At 25.3% G+C, this 20297-nt stretch overlaps 1 protein-coding gene across 3 annotated transcripts in view; it reads right to left on the bottom strand.

Annotated features, from left to right (window-relative positions):
• Window positions 1-20297, bottom strand: part of LOC114127383 (disintegrin and metalloproteinase domain-containing protein 11) — a 228533-nt gene that overhangs the window by 56506 nt on the left and 151730 nt on the right. For all 3 annotated transcript variants that reach the window (XM_027991606.2, XM_027991607.2, XM_027991608.2), the window contains exons 3-4: window positions 13171-13319; window positions 12410-12481 (exon numbers count right to left, since the gene is read on the bottom strand). In XM_027991606.2, coding sequence (XP_027847407.2) covers window positions 12410-12481; window positions 13171-13319 — 221 coding nt within the window. The remainder of the gene's footprint in view (window positions 1-12409; window positions 12482-13170; window positions 13320-20297) is intronic.

Below are 20297 nucleotides of genomic sequence, written 5' to 3' on the forward strand. Positions count from 1 at the left end.
TGTTGCTATAGAATAAATTGTTTAGTTGTATGAATAAAATAATAATATTTATTACTATCATTATTTGACAGACCGCTATTCGTCATAACTGTTTAGTCGTTACCTGCAACCCTTTGTAGTAGATAGTAATATTTGAAGAACTATCTCCCTTCCTTTGCAAGTTATATCACAATATGCAATACTTATGTAGATTCTCCATTTTATCCTTTAAAAATGCATTTATTTATATCCTTATTTTTTTGAATTTTTAAGTTTAATTCAAGATCATTTATTCAATTATTCAAATACTTATTTAATATTTGACCATCGTTCTGAATAGTTTGTTAGAAGAGTATAATATAGAGTCTCGAGGTTATATTTTTTTGTCGTCACTTTTGTTCATAAGAGGTTTCAATTCGAAAATATTTTATTTAAAAAAAGTGTATTGTGTATTTATTTATTTTAATAACTACAATATTATGGATAATAATTTCTTAATTCATTCCTCAGTTTATAATTTAAATTTAATAATAAATCTATATATTATATGAAATCAATTAATAATCACTGACTAAATCTAAAGTTTATAGATTGTTTTCAGAATGCAATTTAATTGTATTTATTTATTTAGTCGACTAACTAACGAACTTGTGAAAACTTAGAAACATTGCTAACATCGGTTAACTAATTTTCATAAAGTTTATGAACAGGATTACGATTCATATAATCATAAGATGATTGATACTTTGAATTATTTATTTTAAAAGTGTTTATATTGTTCAATACGTATGACTTATATTAATTTTAATATAATTTTGTAAAGTTAACTCAAAATATTTTGAGTGTACTAAGGTTAATAAAGTTCCAGAACTTTTAATTATTTTTCAACTCAATATTTTCATAATATATCATGGATTTGTATATATAAATACGATTATTTAAGTTTGTAAAAATAAAATACATCACTTTTGATTTTAAAAATATTTTTTTTCTATCAGTGACTTAATTATTTACTAAAATAATATAATTTTAATTATTTATTTGGACGTGATATGTATGGTTTTTTATAATAAACTAATAACAATGATATATTGGTCAGATTATAGACTATATACTATATACATGATACATTAGAATGCATTGAAAATATTTCAATAGTATTAATATTTAATTCCAATCATATATTTGATATGTATTAATTAGGTTTGGTTGATTTATAAATACTCATAATTGAAGACGAAAGAGCACAAAACAACCATTAAAAACTGTACTTATTTATATAACATCATAATATAATATAAGATTTAATAACGATTTTACATTCGAATTTTCTTATTAATTTATTTTTAAATTACAAAATTAAGCATTTCTTAATAAATTCATTGTATATTTCTTTATTTTTTATTTTAAGTATTATAATGAACAAAAGGAAATATTCATTAGCTAAAATTAAAAATATATTCAAGAACAATAATATTTCAGTTATTGTTTTTGTAATGCAAAGTATTCGGATGACTAACTTTTTAAAAATGCAATAAAAGTTTCAAGAGTTATACCGTTTTGTATTTAAATCAGTTTGTTTGTATAAATAATGTGCTTTTTATTTCTGTTAATGATCTTTAAAAATATATTGAATAATAATTGTACCAATCGTTTTATAAAAGTAATATATACAATTTTATATATATATTTAAAAATAAAAAAAAAAGTAATACAATCACTGTATATTCTATCTTATAGGTTTAACATCTAATATTACAACTGTTAAACCCTTTGATTTTGGTACGAATAAAATAACTATATTTAACTACGGTGATTATTTAATTATGCAAAATAATCATTAAAAAACCTTAAATTATTTGATTTATAATCATTGTTATTTTGTAGCTAATAAATAAATGAAATCGATTTCATTATGAATATTTTCTGAGCTCTTGATTGTGAAATTATTTATACTGTCGTGTAGGCTAATTATACGGCTCGTCTAGGTACCGACTACAGACAAACGACGACATCGTCGTTATATTTTATATTATTATAGGTATTTAATTTATTAATGACGTATAAATATAGTTAATTAAAAACATAAATGAAATTCGAATGGATTATTATCATTGCGTGCTAGAATAAATGTACCTTAATCTATAAAAAATGATGTTGTGATATATGAATATGGACGAATGAAAGACAGAATTTCCATACTTTTATCAATAATGTGTTGAATCTATATAGTAAAAAGACTAAAAATAGTTTTTATCATTGCTAAAAAAATTCGTAGTGTTTTGGCTTATTTCCCACCAATGGTTTGAAGGATTATACTAGTGTAACTTGCTAAAGATATATTTCATGAAATGTTTCTATACAGTACACACACACACACACACACACACACACATATATATATATATATTTGTATTTTAAAATGTATTAATTTATTTCAACTGTACCAATATATATTCTTTGATTGGGAATATAATTTAATTTGAGTATTTACAATTGAATAATAATATTGCAATTTCGTATTCTATGACATAATACACTTATATCTATTAATGTTTCAAGAAAATAAAAATTAAATATTTCAAAATGATAGAATTTAAAACTATTTGTATGATGTATACATTTCATAAATTATTTATCTATTTAAAAAAAAAATCTTATCTTTTTCCAGAAAAATTCAAAATTAACTATGTGAATTAAAGTTTTTACTGTGTGATAATTATCATTTATCACATTAGGGCTTATAGCAAGTCACTAACGTACTTTCCCTTGTGGCTCATCAAAAACAGTAACCTATATGTATACCCTGTGTGAAAAATTTCTCTTTTTATAACAATATAAAAATTATATTACATCTTTTTTAATGCTTTCTATGTGGTTTTCATAGCCACCTGCGCACAGAATATTACGTCTAAATTAAATAATTGTGTTTTAATAATTAAAAATACAGTATAGTAGACTTAATACACTTGTAAAAAATGTAAACATTTTTTTTTACGATTACCAAATCTTTGTTGTCATAGTATACACACATTTACGAGTCCCGGAGGGGCAATAAATGTACAGATTCAATTATGATAATAAGCATTCGTGATAATTTAATAGCTTCGCAGAATAATATACAAAATATATTTTTTTTATGTATACCGCATAATTACATTCGAAAACACTCAGTGGTTTAAGTGGGGGGATATGGGGGATGACATCCCACTACTTATTATAATCTACATTTGTCATCCCTTCACTTATAATATAGCCGTAATATACCAATAATATAACAATTTAGGTATCTCTTTACTTATTTTGAGCCACTTTGACCATTAAAAACACGACAAAACAACAAGAAAACAGAAAAAAAAATTACTAGAGGAGTGAAATAAAATAAATATTTTAACTTCAAAATAATAATATTAAAAAAAATAATTAAACGTTACCAAAAATAGTTTTTAAAAATAATAGGTTTTGTTACATTTATATTATTATAATAATTAACATGTATCTAATATCTAAACTCAAAGGAAGAGGAATTAAAAAAAAAATAACTAGCGTTTTTTAAGTCTACATTTGTACAGTATTTGTTTTTTCTTTGACCAATTCAAATGGGATTAGCAGAATTTGATTTTGGGATATTAGCTTAAAATATTAGAGTGAGCTAAATTATAGTATCTGTGTAAATCAAAACAATTTTAAAATACTCATAACTCTTTTTAAAATTTAAATATATATAAAAGTCTACCGAATGCTCTAGATAATATTCTTACTGTTAAATTTATGACAATACAGTCAAATATGAAAGGTAATAAACCTCGTCACCTGATTAATTTTACCAAACTCAAAAGCATTTTATGCACAAGTTATATATTATATATATATATATATATGAGTAAAAAAGAACTCAATAAAATATATAATATCTTATTTAGAACGTTAAGCTAGTATTGAATAAACACAATATCCTACATATTTATATATATTTTGATATAATCCTTAAATTATTATTCATATTTTACACTAATTTTAGCAGTCTAAAATACTACACGTTTATTATAACAAAATTAGTAAACTCTATAAATACTTATTTAGTTATTTGAATTCAAAATAATCGTGTAATATAAAATATTATTCAATATCGAGTGATTAAATAAATAAATAATTAACAACTTATAGTTTTAACTTCAGTTATAGGTATATAAAACTTGATTTTAATTTAACTAATTTTTAAAATTAGCTAGAAAAAGCTAAGTTGTATTAATGAATGCTTTAATTGAATAAGTTATTAAGTTAATTACAATTTAATTAATTAATAAAATTAAGTTAGGCAGTAATTTTTTTTTTTTGTAATTAGTTAATTCCCACCATTGCGTAAACGTACACAGTAACCATACACAGTAGATATAATCAATCAGCATTATTTAAACAAAAAATATTCATCACATAAATATTGAAAATAAAATAGTTTAAAGCTATCCGTTATCTCTACCGTTTGAATAATATATTCTGTGATTCCAGCGCATACAAAATAATGTATCTTCATCTATTTATTTATATGCATTAGTATTTTCTAATCTGAATTTAAAATAACAGACATGAAACTAATTTTTAGGTAAGAATATACATAGTATTTTCTATACATTTAGATACCTACAAATATGTGGTATGTCATTTTTTGTTAAACAATTTATCTGTAAAAAATATCAAAGAAAAGTATAATTGGGTATACAGTTTGGAAGTTATTTAAATTTAAGATTCAAAAACTAGTATTAGAAAGAGTTAGTCTAGAGTTTTTGTTATGTCAGGCTATTAAGGGTATAATATTGTCATGAAATTATGGTAATAGTTTAAAAAAGTTTTTTTATAATTTTAAAATAAAAATAAATGGGATATACTCGTATATTCTATGATTTAATAAAAGCTTTAGACGAATAATGGTTGAAAATAACTCATTATAATATTATAAATAAGTTATTGTGACTTATATAATAAATTATAAGTGAATTAGATAAAAATATATGAACGAGTTCGATACACATAACGAACAATATAGATAAGTATGATATGAATGATGCACTCACTGTATTATCAAAAAGAACAAAAATATTAAGTTCTTTTATAATGTGTATTATAAAAGTAATAATAGTTCTTATTTATACATTATCTACACGCAAACTTTTTTTTAAATTAATTAATCTATCTTTATATAAGTAAAAAAGACACATTTATTATTAATAAAAAAGAGATTTGTATATTTCCATGTAACAAATTAACATGCCGAAGGTTTGATTTGTATTACTAAATTAGATATCCATACCTATTAAAGAAATTCTAAAATATTGTATAAAATAAATATAATAATATCTCTATGTTAATACTTGTGAGCATATTCAACAAATAATTTTGATCACATACCTATTTACGATACCAAATATTATATCCCACATACATAATATCATTACGTGTATTGTATACGTTTATTATAGATATTATGTTCTTGACTATAATAAAGTTCATAATTTTTAATGAATTATGATTGTGATTGGCCGAGATTTAAGAATTTAACCAATCATTGGCCCTGTTGTGATGAAATAATCGCTAATTTTGTTGTTATTTTGAAATTTATTAAAATATGTTTGATGATATAAGTAGATGGAAAGTAGAAAAAGAAAATTAAAATGAAAGAAAATCATATTTTATGTGTATTTTATGTTAAACATTTTTTTTATGATAAGTTTTTAATTTTTTCTATTTTAAACATAAAATACTGAAAAAATGATAATAATTATATTTTTGTTAATAGAACGTTAAAAATAAATATATTGGCGTTGGTTTCAACATTCTATGTTTATAAGTAATTATTAATAACGAAGAAAAAAACAATAAAAATAATCATGATGGTCAATACCAATGGTTGAATATAGCATACCCAGTGATAACAACGACTAGTTTATAACATTCCAAAATATACGTTTATTATATAATACATTTATTTAATTAAATATATAAACATCAAACACCATATTTATATGTAACGTAAACCGTTTAAGAACATAAAAGTCTAAAGTTACCGCGATGGACGTTTGCTCGTGAAAACATAATATGTATGCGGGTTTATAAATCAGATCTATTTAAGTACCTGGAGATTTCCGCTTATAAATCTTTCTTCTCTTTATTTATTTATGTTTTGGGCTGCCGACAGTTCCTTTAAACAATACAAGTCCGGTGGTGATTTTCGGTTAAAGCTCATAATCCATGCACATTTTCTAACCTAACGTTTCAGCTATTCACGTGGAGAACGGTCGGCGAGTCGGCAGCGGTGGGACAAATAATGGCCGCTCGCTATGCGGTGCATAAATCTTCTCGAATTTACCTTAAAGGTCTCCCGGGCACTGATAAGTAGTAATAAATCGGTGCGAAAAAAAAATAAAAACAACCCCCGTCGGAACTAAACAAATACACATACACCATATACACACACACACACACGCAGTAACACACACACTATAAAACGCACGTACGCGAATAAAAAATAAAAAAAATGTGTAACGATTTGTTTGTTGTCTGGTAGAAACGTGGTTACAACGATGTTTGATTCACACACCAAAGACCTTTGACTCCACCGCCATCACCGCCACCGTTATACATTTTTTCTTACGCGACGGATGTTTGTAGAAAACGCGGCAGTGGAGTCGTCGTCGTCGTCGTTAGCGGCGGCGGCGCCTTTGTCGTAGGTGGGAAGAAAAGTGTGTAATATAAAAAATCGAGGCGTTTCGACGGCAACGACTCTACAAGCCACTTAAATCGGTCGCGTCTGGTTGAATTAAATAGTTTACGGCTGGTCCAGACCAGCCGACCATCCCACACCACCCAACAACCCTTCTAAACAGCATCGGCAAACCACTTTCGTCGACACAATCGTGTATACCCGTGTTTTAACTATATACATATGTATATATATATATATATATATATATATATATGAGTGTATGTATGTATACACCGATATGCCATATACACCCTGTATTTACCCTATACTTACAACCATCCATAAAGTTATCGACTATACAGAACTATAGCGTGCAGAAGCTAGTACGCATATAACCGACGTGCGGTAGAACTGGTAGAAGTTACAGCACAAAAAGTTTTAGTTGAAAACACTTAATGTATTATTACGACTATGCCAACAAATACAGTATTCTCTTCAACTTCAATCATCTTCAACTCGCTCTGCTGTCACTTTTTATCAGTATCTCTTGGACTACACACCTGGATAAGTACCACCCACTACTTTATAAGATAATGTTGACGATGACGATGACGATGATTAGCATCAAAATAATTTTCGTACCGACAATTTGAGTACAAGAAAAAATAATTTTATTATAAAATGTCAATAGTTATTAATGTAGAAAATGCGTTTTATTCTATCGCTACCACATCAGAATCGATGACTCTGTGATATTTGATTTATAATTTTATTGGCGGCTACAAGAATCTATAATAGGTCTTACATCAATTTTTTTTCTAAACTTTTATGAGTGTAACTATAGTTAAATCAGGATTATAAAATATTGACCCACATTTTTCGACGGCTACGGTGAGGCGTAAGTGATACAATATTGTAATAATTACATAAAGTGGTTTGACTACCTATAAATGTATACACAATATACATAACATACATCATGTCATATCTATATAAATGATAATGTTGAGTATAATATTATTTAAATGGTGTAGTTATGTAATAAAGTTGTGTTAGACGATGGCAAATCGTTCTTCACGGACCCACACTATCACTAAATAATAAATCCTATTTCGTTTGCTCTACCACCCTTCCCCACTAACCAACACCTACTTACTCTCGACGATAACGACCGTTCGAGACGGTGACCTTAAGATCGACCGTGATTTCTCGGAAAAAAATTTTATTCAACAACGAAAACGGCATATCATATTTAAGTGATTTTTTTTGTTTCATCTTGTACGTGTTGAACAAACGTATATAAATGTATATATTTGTGCGTACTTGATCGAGTTACTGGAAATCGAAGAAACTTTACTTGCATTATTGTGACAGTTTAAAATCTAAAATTTTACTTTCTTTATTTAAAGAAAATGACGTGACAAGGCAGAAGATCATTAAGCTACAAGTTATATCGTGACTCGATAAAATTTAATTTCCTACGAAAACAAAGCGCTCATATATTTTATAGTTGAAATGTAAGGTAATCAAGTATAAAATACTAAGAATGTTTATCAAACCAATGTCATTGTTATTGTTTTTAATGTACAAACTTCTCTAATTATAACGGTTGATGTTTTGTAAGTCGAGTACAAATTATAATTAATGTTTTTAATTTGAAATTCGCATTTACCTAATAAAACGAACAGTATATAAAATAACATTTTGCATTATGCCAAATAATTCAAGATGGATAAAATGATAATAATTTATAATATAAGTGTATTGGAGTTCTGAAAAATTAAACGACTTAATGTGAAGACAATATTACGAGTTTAATTACTTAATCACATGGTGATCACTCCCATTTTTAATTAATAATGTATTTTTTATTCATTTTTTGATTTTTGAAAATTTAAAATATACTTAGAAACCATATTATAATACTTTCTCAATTGAAATACAGAATATTGTAGCTTCAAATAGGACACTCCCCATGTTGTATACAAAATCTCAAGAATTTTAAAATATGATACTAATTAAAGTATATTTAAAAATTCTAAAAATTTAATTTTGAAATAACGAATTATCTAAGAAGAAAAAGGGAAGTATGTTGTCATGGTAAACTATGTATATCATGTAAGTTACACTACCCACATGTTCATCTATTTACGTAAATATTTTTTATCTATAATATTCAATGAAAAACTATCAATGTCAAACTGAAAACATACAAGCTAGACGCAAATTACTACATAACTCTACTGCAGAGAAAAATGTTTTATCTTATCTTATCTTGTATGCATTTTTATACAAGTAGAAGTGTAGTCCATTACATTGCTGTGTGAGTATAATATAGTCCAAACGTTTTGTTTTGGATTTGTTCTTTTGTCTCAAAAACCAAATAAAACTTAAAAAGAAAAACACTATGAAACTATATTTAGAGCGGTGTAGAAGAGTAGAAATGGCATTTACTAAAATTCCCCATAATTTATCAGGATTTACCTCTCAACTCGTCGGTATATAGTCTTAACAATGGCGTTCTGGGGTCCAAAGACAAATATGCGGTCAAGCAGACACGGTTTTTCCGTTGCCGGTAAAAGGTTAAAATCATAGACAATGACTAGTCTAAATACAGATAATATCAACGGGCGTGCACGCCGTTTTTGTTTACCCAAAAGCCTTATATTACTTTGCCTCACTCATTTTAATGAGAACTGTTAAAAGTATTATTATCATTTGGTGTTTATATATGTATATAAACGTTCTTTGTAAAACAAAAAAAAAAACTACATACGCTATACTCACAAAGCTCCACATTTACGAGTTCGTGATACACAATGACCTTTGTACACGTATAAGTTAACCTTATGCCTTTATAACGGTCGATAACTATTGTGTCAAAAACTAGTGTAATATATTTTCCTACTCTATTCGTATCAAACTCAAGGCATGAATATATTGTAACTATAAGCAGGAACTTTAAAAGCGAATTAAAAGCGAATAACAACTATATACTGTATTAAATTTTGGAAATTGTTATTATTGATTGTGATATTAAATATAACGGTTAATAAGGTACTAATGGACACAAGACCGTAACTAAAAAAAATTTTGGGGGTACAACATTTTTTTTTGAATATAAATACTGAACATTTGTCATTTTTACTTTAAAAATATTAAATTTGATTATTATCGTTATTAAACACACAATTCATCATTAAAATATTCAATTTACATAATAGTTTGTTATTTATAATAATAATAAATATTTCTACTTTTAAAAATGTTGGTGGAAGGGGTCCTGACCCCTGGATTCCCACCTCAGTTACGACCTTGTTAATGACAGTACATAATATTATGGTTACGTACTTATTATTAGTATTATTTTATTCAGTTTCACTTAAACCAGCTCAAACAAGTTTTTCGTTATTGTCATTATTATAAATTATGCAACTGCAATTCGGAAATGAATAAATATGGAATTACGTTAATTTAGAATTTAAATAATCATACTTTATGAATGTTTTTGAAATGTTTTATGTCCTTTGAACGATTTTAAATAGTTATTGGCTATTTTAATTAAAATACAAAAATACATATTTTATTATGATTATCTGGTATTATAATTGTTCAATTATTTAAAATTTATATTGCAAACATTATAAGTATAAATATACGTACATACTTTTTACGTTTTTAATTTATATTCTTTCAATTCTATAATAGTTTGAGCCACCATAAAAATGTTGTATATTTTTGAAAATAAATATGATAAGTTTTAAAGTAAAAAAAAGAAAATTGATAAATATTTAATAAGAATTCATTCAAACGTCATACATTTTTCTAATTTTCTTACAATAATGTTCATAAAAATTACACTGGAAAATATGTATAAAAGAAAATTAATGTTAATGCACCATTTGTATGAATTTTCAAATTTTGTAGAATCGGTAAATTAGATTTTCGATAATAAAAACAAAATATCAATCATATCAACTCAAATACATATTTTATACTCAGAATATAAAAATTATTAGTTTACATTTATTGACATAAGTGTTCAATAGTTTAGATTTTGAACGAAGTGATGATAAATGTATTGGTTTTATAATGATTTGTTTTGTTGTTGTTTAAAAACACATTTTAAAGTAAAAAAAAAATGTCTTGGTCTTTAACTTTGGGGGTGGTTTCTTGATTAGTGCATAAACGTGTGTATTAAATATTATAAATAATCACTGTTTATAATGAATGATGCGATAGTTTTTAACGACAGTCATTACGTTTGTATCTTTGTTTATAATAAATATCTCATTAGTAATAATAGTATAGCAATAATACAAATGGAGTTAATATCATATATTGTCTGGTCTGTTGTGTAAGTAAACATACATTTTTGTGTTTAATAAAGTTATTTTTTTTAGACAATAAAGTAATCTACTCTCTATAGTAAGTAACACGGCGACTAATATAGGCAATATTGATACATGAATGCATGCTTAGCGTATAACAAATAATACAATTAAATTATTGTTAAAAGATCAATAATCTCTACAAATGTTTGGAAAGTTAGAACCTCAACCTTGTAAAATAAATAAATTAAATATTTAAATATCTAGGAAATCAAATACAAATAATTTAAAATTTGATAAGATATTTTTTGATCAATTTTACAAGTGGTTTACCAGACGACCGATTTTGTTTGATGGAATTAAAAAAATAGTTAAAATACAAATAATTAGCATTAATGATGTAAAAATATGGTAAGAGTTCTAGGATAAAATAATTTAATTGGAAAACTAATTTTAGAATATTTTGCAACATTTTTTTTTTTGTTGAATTTTATCGGACCATGATGGGAGAGGAATAAAGCAATGAAAGGTGGACACTCGTGATATCTATACTTTTATGAAGATTCTTTACAATAACTAACATCCGATATAAAGTTTTATATTTTTAGATTTGTAAGGATGCATTAGAATTGGCTCCTGAAATGTTTTTTAATTTATAATATTTTAATTATATTATATCTATTAGAAAATGTAAAAAACTTGTAAAATTTGTCAAACAAAGGATTGTGTTTCAGATTTTAAAAATGAATACGCAATTCGTTCCATCGTAAAAATAATATTACAATCATAAATAATACATACTACTAATAAAAATATTATTATCATTACATCGTACAAATATACAGTACGTTTAATAAATTAAACCCGAATTTCGTATTTTATTATCTTATATACACTTATATTCACAAGAGAAAAAGGTCACACGTATATTATTATAAATATTAAATGTACACATATTTATAAATTTATATATTTCGATATGTCCTTGGTCCTCAAAACGGCGAGGGTATGTCATTACTTTCATTATCTAACCCCACGCGGAGCGTTATCGCCAACACACGACATCCATATTGGACAGGTACGATTTATTCTCTCTTTCAGGAACCCTCTGACGTTATCTTTGCAAGCCTCCCGCAGACATGATAAAAATAGGTTTGTGATACAACCTACATTTTATATTATAATAATATCTCGCCCGCACGGTACCGCTCATAAATATTATAAGTGTACGACGTAGACATATATCATGTAATACTACTACATGCATTATTAAATATTATTATCATGTTTGTGTATACCTGAACCTAAACATTATACATATACGTATAATATCATTTAAATGATATCGATTCGTATAATATACATATTTTATTATTATAATATGCACTATTAAACTTACCCGAGATTTCGGTCGAAAAGATCCACCGGAAGAGTATCCTTCACTAGATCCATGCAACCCCGAGCTGGGAAACTGGAAATCATAATATAATATCACCGTTATTGATTTACGTGGTTACGTCATCGCATAATGAAAATAGTACCAATATAGTATAAGCATACAATGTACATTATGCATTTATGCATAATAGTATTAAAATAAATTAATAAGATATATATAACATTAATACATGGCCGATAGAGTGCGGCGATATTGGAGGTAAGTATTTAGGCGAATATCAAAATAAATAAACCAAGGAAAAATCAAAAATCTATAACTCAGAAAACGAGATGACATGGATATGATAAACAAATATCGGAAATGTGATGGAAATGTATATGTACGAAAATAAATTCACAAATTCTCATACACGCCTGTATACATCTATTATATATTTACATACTATAATATAATATATATACAGTATGTATACGTATATACTACGTGTATAAGCGTATGAATTATATTTTTACATATGACATGTATATATGTATAAATATATATTATATATTATGCATATACGAGTATGAATTATATTTATACATATGATATATATATAAATTTATATGTTGAAACATCGTTTGGAATATGGAGAAAGGAGAAAATAGAACATCGATTTCCCCGCTCCCCATAAAACCCACCTCTCACTTACTCACCCACCCAACCAATCGCGCACACACATACATGCGCGCCCTATTCTCATATCGTATACTAAAGCTTACCTTCTGTGACCCTACCTCTCGGGTAGAGATGCCCATTTTGTCATGATGTCTGATTTGTACCGGGTAGATGATCTGATAATAATTGGCTCCGATGTTCCGCACCAGCTCTTGGTTCTGTCGATAATCCCGCAGGAGTCTTTCCACTTCCCCTACAACACACCAAACGAAAATAATATATAAAACAGCTTGCAACACGGATGGTTATAGTATCTATTTTATTCCTTAAAATAAATACATAAGGCGTACGAGGGATGAATACGATATTCATTACGGCGTTTGGAAGATAAAATCGGAATGATCCCAATGTATATTTATAACATAAGTTTAGCACCTGGTAAATATCCTCACATAATATCATATAACATTTAAATTATGTTTTACTTATCACGAGATTACTTGTAATTTTTTTTTTATCCGATAAACATATATTTCTGTACTGGTTTAAAGTGTTATTCGTAAAAATTGTAAACTTTTGAATTTATTATTAATATATTTTATAAAGTTAAACCATACTAAATTTACACTTGATCTTAATGTATGATATTTAAAAATTTAATTAAATTAAATATCTATATTTATTACAAGTATAATTATAGATATTATATAATAATCGAGATCACATAAATAATTTCTAATGAACGTCTAAGCTTGTCTAGTATAATATAAGTATTAGGTCAATGTCAAAAACAAATGCAATTTCTTTGTAAATAATGTTGAAAAATATGTTTGCGGTCGTCCATTGATTCACTGGAAACAAACATACATTCATGTCATATAATATTATCATACCGAAATCCCGTTCTTGTATCTGATTGGATTAAAATTCGTCCCAGTAAATCACATTCAAAACTGTAAACCACCCAAGGGGCAAAGTATTTTAACAAAGGCATGAAACCTACGACCCTGCCGTAAGACATATATCCTTCTCTCAGTTTCTCTAATACGAAATAGGAGAACATCTCTTAGGCTCAGATGACAAATTATTTCTGCAGTAAATATATAACTAATATTATATTATAAATAAATTGAATCATCAAACTATCTTACGATCTTCTTTGATTTTTATTTTATGCACGTAGCTTTATCACAGCTTTGAGGAAACAAGATAAATACGTCTTATAACTTTGTCAAACATAAAAATATAAACAAAAGAGTATTTACTGTTAATTGTAGCTACGGACATGGTGACTGATTTTTAATTTTAAGACTCGTATTCATGTGAATATTGAATAAAAGACTTACATCTAAAAATGAATAGTTAAGTATAAAAATTTAATGGCTAATGTAAACGATATCGCATTAAGGCGTCATAACACAAAAATTGTAAATTGGTAGATCATTTTCATATATTAATAACTACGATTATAGAAAATTTTAAAAACACTTCTCTCTAGTTATCATGTCATTATTTTGCTTTTAATTTTTACGGTATGCTATAATTGTTAATTAATAATAAAGTGAATAACCTACTGCAGGTATAGTCTCACGGGAGCAATAAGCAAAGTTTCTGTTTCAAAGTACACATTTGTTATAATATATACTATAAATAGGTATATAATACTCCCCGAGAGCTTAAATTATATTTTCACGTCTTATTGAAATTATTTTAATTTTCCTGTTCAATAAAACGTTATGGTGAGTCGTTCTTACACATTGACTGGAAATTTGTGCAAGCATAACTCGGGTATAAGATAAAATATTTCACAAAACTATATACGAGTTGTGCATTGTTTAGCAAACAAGAATTTAATATTTTAAACATATATATCTGGTCAAAGAAGTGCTCGTTTGTGATAAATAAAACACAATGTTGCGAATAATAATAATATTAATAATAATTGTCCCGTTATTATAATGATGTAGTTTACGCGATTATAAATTCAATTGTTGCTCACTCCTCTCATTCATCATCAGAGGTGGAGGAGATAAAGAGGTTTATGATGGAAAGGGATGCCGAGAACGGCAGAGGTAGGTTGTCTTTTGTGCGTCAAGGATGATAATATATTTTTGCAAAAAGAAATATTATTTTTATTATTATTATTTTTTTTTTTATACAAAACATGAAAAAAGTATGATAGAGAAATGCAAAGAACATCGATTGATGTATAGGATATATAATGTAACCTTCTAGTAATATTTGAGTACAATAACTGCGTTCGAAGTATCTACTCTGATCAGCAGGGGATGGAAAAGCCGACCAGAAGACGGGTAACAACGAAAAAACCTGAATGCCACTCCACTCTAACGTCTGTATATAATAATAATGCTCGTCCTTAAGCTTATTTATATTCCTCAAAACTCCATACACCGAATACATTTTCTAGTGACATATTTTTTTTGCGTGGTGTTTTACACAGAAAAATATCAGAAATTTCACTCATTTCACAGCGGATGTTATATTGTAATAGTATATACCATTATAATATTATTACTATTATGACAATATAATAATAAATTGTGCAAATGTGTATGACATATCGAATATTACATGTTTACACGTCATAGACGTGTTTTAAACTGTAGGAAAATGATGTATAATCAAAACGATTCACGAATCATGCTCACCTAAATGGTATACAATAATGTCATACAATTAATTAAATTAAATTTTTAAATTTTTAAGTATATGTTAATTCTTTATTGGATGATTTAAGTTAAATAAATGAGAAACTATTCATTCGAATTTGATTTATAAGCGTAAAACTTTAAAAAAAAATCATCTGATTAATAATTAGTAGTTCGGCTACTTTTATTTTATCTTGGAATTGTTTTTAATTAAGTTAAATCATGACTCCTGTTGAATACCTACAATATAGAAGGTAATTAGATTAAAATCTAAGTATTTGAAATTTGCCATTCATGTATACATGAAAATTTCAAGAATCAGAATTAGCATATTATAAGTTTGAACTCATGTAAAAAAAAAAAAAAAAAATGAAACAAAAACAAAACAATTTCATTTTTTTTTAATTACCTAATATGTAAAATCTTAATAAATTAATAATAATGATCTATATCTCTCGATTGTTATATTTTAATTGTATTATTTATGGAATAAAGTATTTTATTGGAGTCATAAATTTTAAGAGAACTTAAACAATTAAACAAAAGTTAATGGTCAGTTAAAATACCTCTATAATATATTTAAATATATTTAATCACATTGTTAAATTAATGTGGTATAATTAATTTTAGTTGTTAAATAAACATATGTGTTTTAAAGCTTAATTCTTATATTACAGCTACATAATAATATATCTTAATTTAATTTAGACATATTTGTTTTGTAGATTTTAAATGGAATAAATGTATATTTTTGAATTCAAATTATACAAAATTCTATTTATTTCATAATTCGTATTTCCAATTTACAAACAATTCAACATTCAACACTATTAAATATCTGCTGTGTCTACGTTTATTGAATTTTGGGCGAACCAATAAATTGTTAGAACGCATTAAAATGCCCAGTTCACTCACGACATAAAAGAATAATCCGGAGAATAGCCTATAAATTGATTATTATTAATAATAATTTGTATGATTCTTTGTAGGTAATTTATCATGTTTGATATTTTATTGTAAGTAGCTTACAAATGGTAATAATTTATTATTGAAAAACAGTTTTGAAAAAGGTTCTTCATGAGTACTTAGATACTAAATTATTCTTACGATTTATAAACTAGAATAATATATTATTATGTAGTTTTAGAAACAAATGGCTACTAAATGTATACTACCTATATAAAACAGTACATATTATAATTAGATATATTTAGCCATGTAATAAATAAAAATTGAACAGTTACGACAATATTATTATACACATGATTTTAATATAACTTGATGGTATCTGTTAAAAAAAATAAATTAAAACTTTTATGTACCATTTAATCAATTATTTTACTTAAAATAATAAAAACTATTATTTTTTTTTTTAATTTTTAACATAAAATGCTTTCGTTCAATATCATTTTTTTTCACAATTTATTAATACAGTATAAATTTCCTATTATTATAAAACCTGATACTTGCACTTAATCAGTGGAAACTTTATGTACACAAATTATAATTAAAATATAATGTTTATAAAACTTATCAACATTAAACATTTTAATATTGCTGTAAGCTATTTTTGTATATATAAAAAACTTTAAACGATTTTAACTTCTTTCAAATTTTAATTGAAACAGATCGGTTAGAAAATCTTATAGGTTACAAAGTTTGCATTTTTTCGATAATACATTTTAAATCTTTAACATTTTTCTTCCGATATTAATATACAATTAATTTGTATTTTAGATTATTTTTAAGTTCTTTTTTTCCGAGTTTATCAATAGTTTGGTATTCGGATAAAATATAAAACGCAAAAAAAAAAATATAAAAACATTGTAACAAATATATTTAATTTTAATTTAACTTAACTTATTCGTGCAATTTTAGTCTTATTTTGTGTGTATTTTTAAAATATTTATTTATAATATCTGTTAATTAATATAATATATATTATATAGTATTAAATATTAACTATATTAAGCTCAATTTTCATTTTTTTCATTTAATAATTTACTGACGATATTATTTCATTGCAATATAATATTGGTTTTTATTATTTTGTGTGTTATATTAATATATTTACCTAATATCTTTTAAAGTGTATATATTTAAGTCACTAGAAAGTTACATAGTAGCATAACTAAATTATTTCCATATTATCATTAAGCTACAGTATATATAATATATAATATATGTAATGTAGTGCAGCGTTTTGCTGTTTCTAATAAATTAAATTGCTACCAACTAGTATTTTACATACTGGTAGCAGTATGAAATTGATATATATATATTATATATTTAAAGAAAATGAAGCTATTGAATCATTTATACATAAAATGGTAAAAGGTAAAATTTCCCCTGGTGTATAAATAAAAAAGGAATGAGGAAGAACTGTTATATGTAAAATAGTTGACGATCGATAATCTCCAAGAATTCAAAATAATAATGTGAAAACTTGACAAATAAAAAAAAACGTGAGAATAAGATTCAAAAATTCATCTATTTCTTATATTGTTACAGCAATAATAAATATCTTATTTTTTTTTTAGCAGTTAAAAACATTTTCCTTTGTACACTAATCAATCGAAGACGTCGACAATTTGTCGTTTGTTTCATAGATTTTGTCATTCATTTAGTCATCCTCAACTACTTCACTATGATACAATATTGGATAGTATTTTCATATTTTTATAATATTTAATATAGTATTATTGTATTCGTGACATTGTTTTCATTATAATAATAAAATTGGAAATCTGCCATACAATATATAAAGATATTTGATATTGTTTGAAATGTTTTTTTAGAAAAATTATAAACAATAAAAGAAATTGTAAAAAACAAAAAAAAAGTAAATAATAATTATTTCTATGAATTTGATAAAACTATTCAATAACTATTAATAAAAACAAATGTCAACATTAATTTAAAAAAAATATATATAATATGTTATATTTATTGATAAGACAATTGGTGTATACCATATGTATATATTATATGGTGATTAAACAATTTTCATCAGATCAATGTTTTCTTATAAAAATATGAATTTATTAAAATTCTGATTTTCGGAACTTTTAAGTATACTTTCAAATTCTCATATTGTTTATAATATCACAAAGTTTCTTATCTTGTTTACTCAACTAATTTTTTTTTCTTATAAGAACGAATCCCTCATAATAATCATTATATGAAAATAATAATAATTACACAATATTTAAATGGTTAGCAGACAACTTTTTAAATAATTTTATAAATCCAAATTTAAATTTGAATTCGTAGTTTTTGAGTTAATTTAATTAAGTTTATGTACCAAGGATAATAAGTCAATGATTATAATTATAGGTTTTGATTGTTTTGTGTAAATAGTCCAATTATTAAGGCTGCTTGATGATTTTAAAAATTATAGTTATTATTAATTACTAGGTATATAGGTTTAATATTTTATTATTAATTTAACAACATTTTATAATTTATTAAAATTTACAAAAGTACGTATAAAAATAAATACTGCGTTTATATTTTTTATTTTTAAGGACTTATCATATATAATTTTTTAGTAACTTGATAATTAAGCTGTGGTTAAAATTTTTAATTTTAATTTATGATAAAAAAAATTGTTTCTCGTATGAAAAAAAGTTAGTATCATTATAAAACACATAATAGTATGGTATAAAATAATCAAATTTAATTGATAATTATATGGTCCTTATATTATAATATGTAAACTAAAAAATTCTAAAAATCAGAATTTGAATTTATTATTAAAAGAAATTATGTTGGTGAAGATGCTCAGTGAATTACCATAGATAATAAACAATATACTATTATATGAGTTAAATCAAATTTGAAACAGGGATAAAACACTTCGCCATCTGGCCAATACACATCAAAGGACGATTTAGCAAAGTTAAAGGGATAACGATACTTATACAATATATTGTTGGCACGTATTAACCCGATAGAAGTAGATGAAGGGGCAATGGAGGGTACCGGTGGAATTTTGGCGTGGAAGGAAAGTCATTCTGAAAAGCTTTGATGTAGTGCACAGCAATGTGGAGAAGGTAAAACGTAATCAGAATCAATTGACAGCCGCGTGAATGACTAGCAGAATAATTGCGATTTCATTTCGATTTATTTCACCGCCGATTCAACGTAGTATTATTAATGATAATAATAATCGAAAACTAATAGTAATATTACTGTGAACACTCACGTAGCAGCTATAGAATGACGTGGAATAATAATACATGACTTTAGTATTATGTACATAGGTACACGAAATGAAAAGAAGAGGAAGTAAAATCGTGGATTTCCATCGAGTTTCCGACACGATCGCGGTTGACTATGAATTTCAAACAGTGACGTTTTCACAACAATGTATTATTCTGTTGTATATCGATCCTACTATATTATCACCGTAAAATATTTTTGTAAAATTATCGACACCAAAATAAGTTATACATATCATGTTTTGTTTGAAATTGTGGAAATAAAATCTGTCAATATATTATAGTATAACAAAATATAATCTTATAAAAAGAAAATTTGTTTTGTATATTATTTTAATA

This window comes from Aphis gossypii, chromosome 2 (genome assembly GCF_020184175.1).
Source record: "Aphis gossypii isolate Hap1 chromosome 2, ASM2018417v2, whole genome shotgun sequence".
Lineage (NCBI taxonomy): Eukaryota > Metazoa > Arthropoda > Insecta > Hemiptera > Aphididae > Aphis > Aphis gossypii.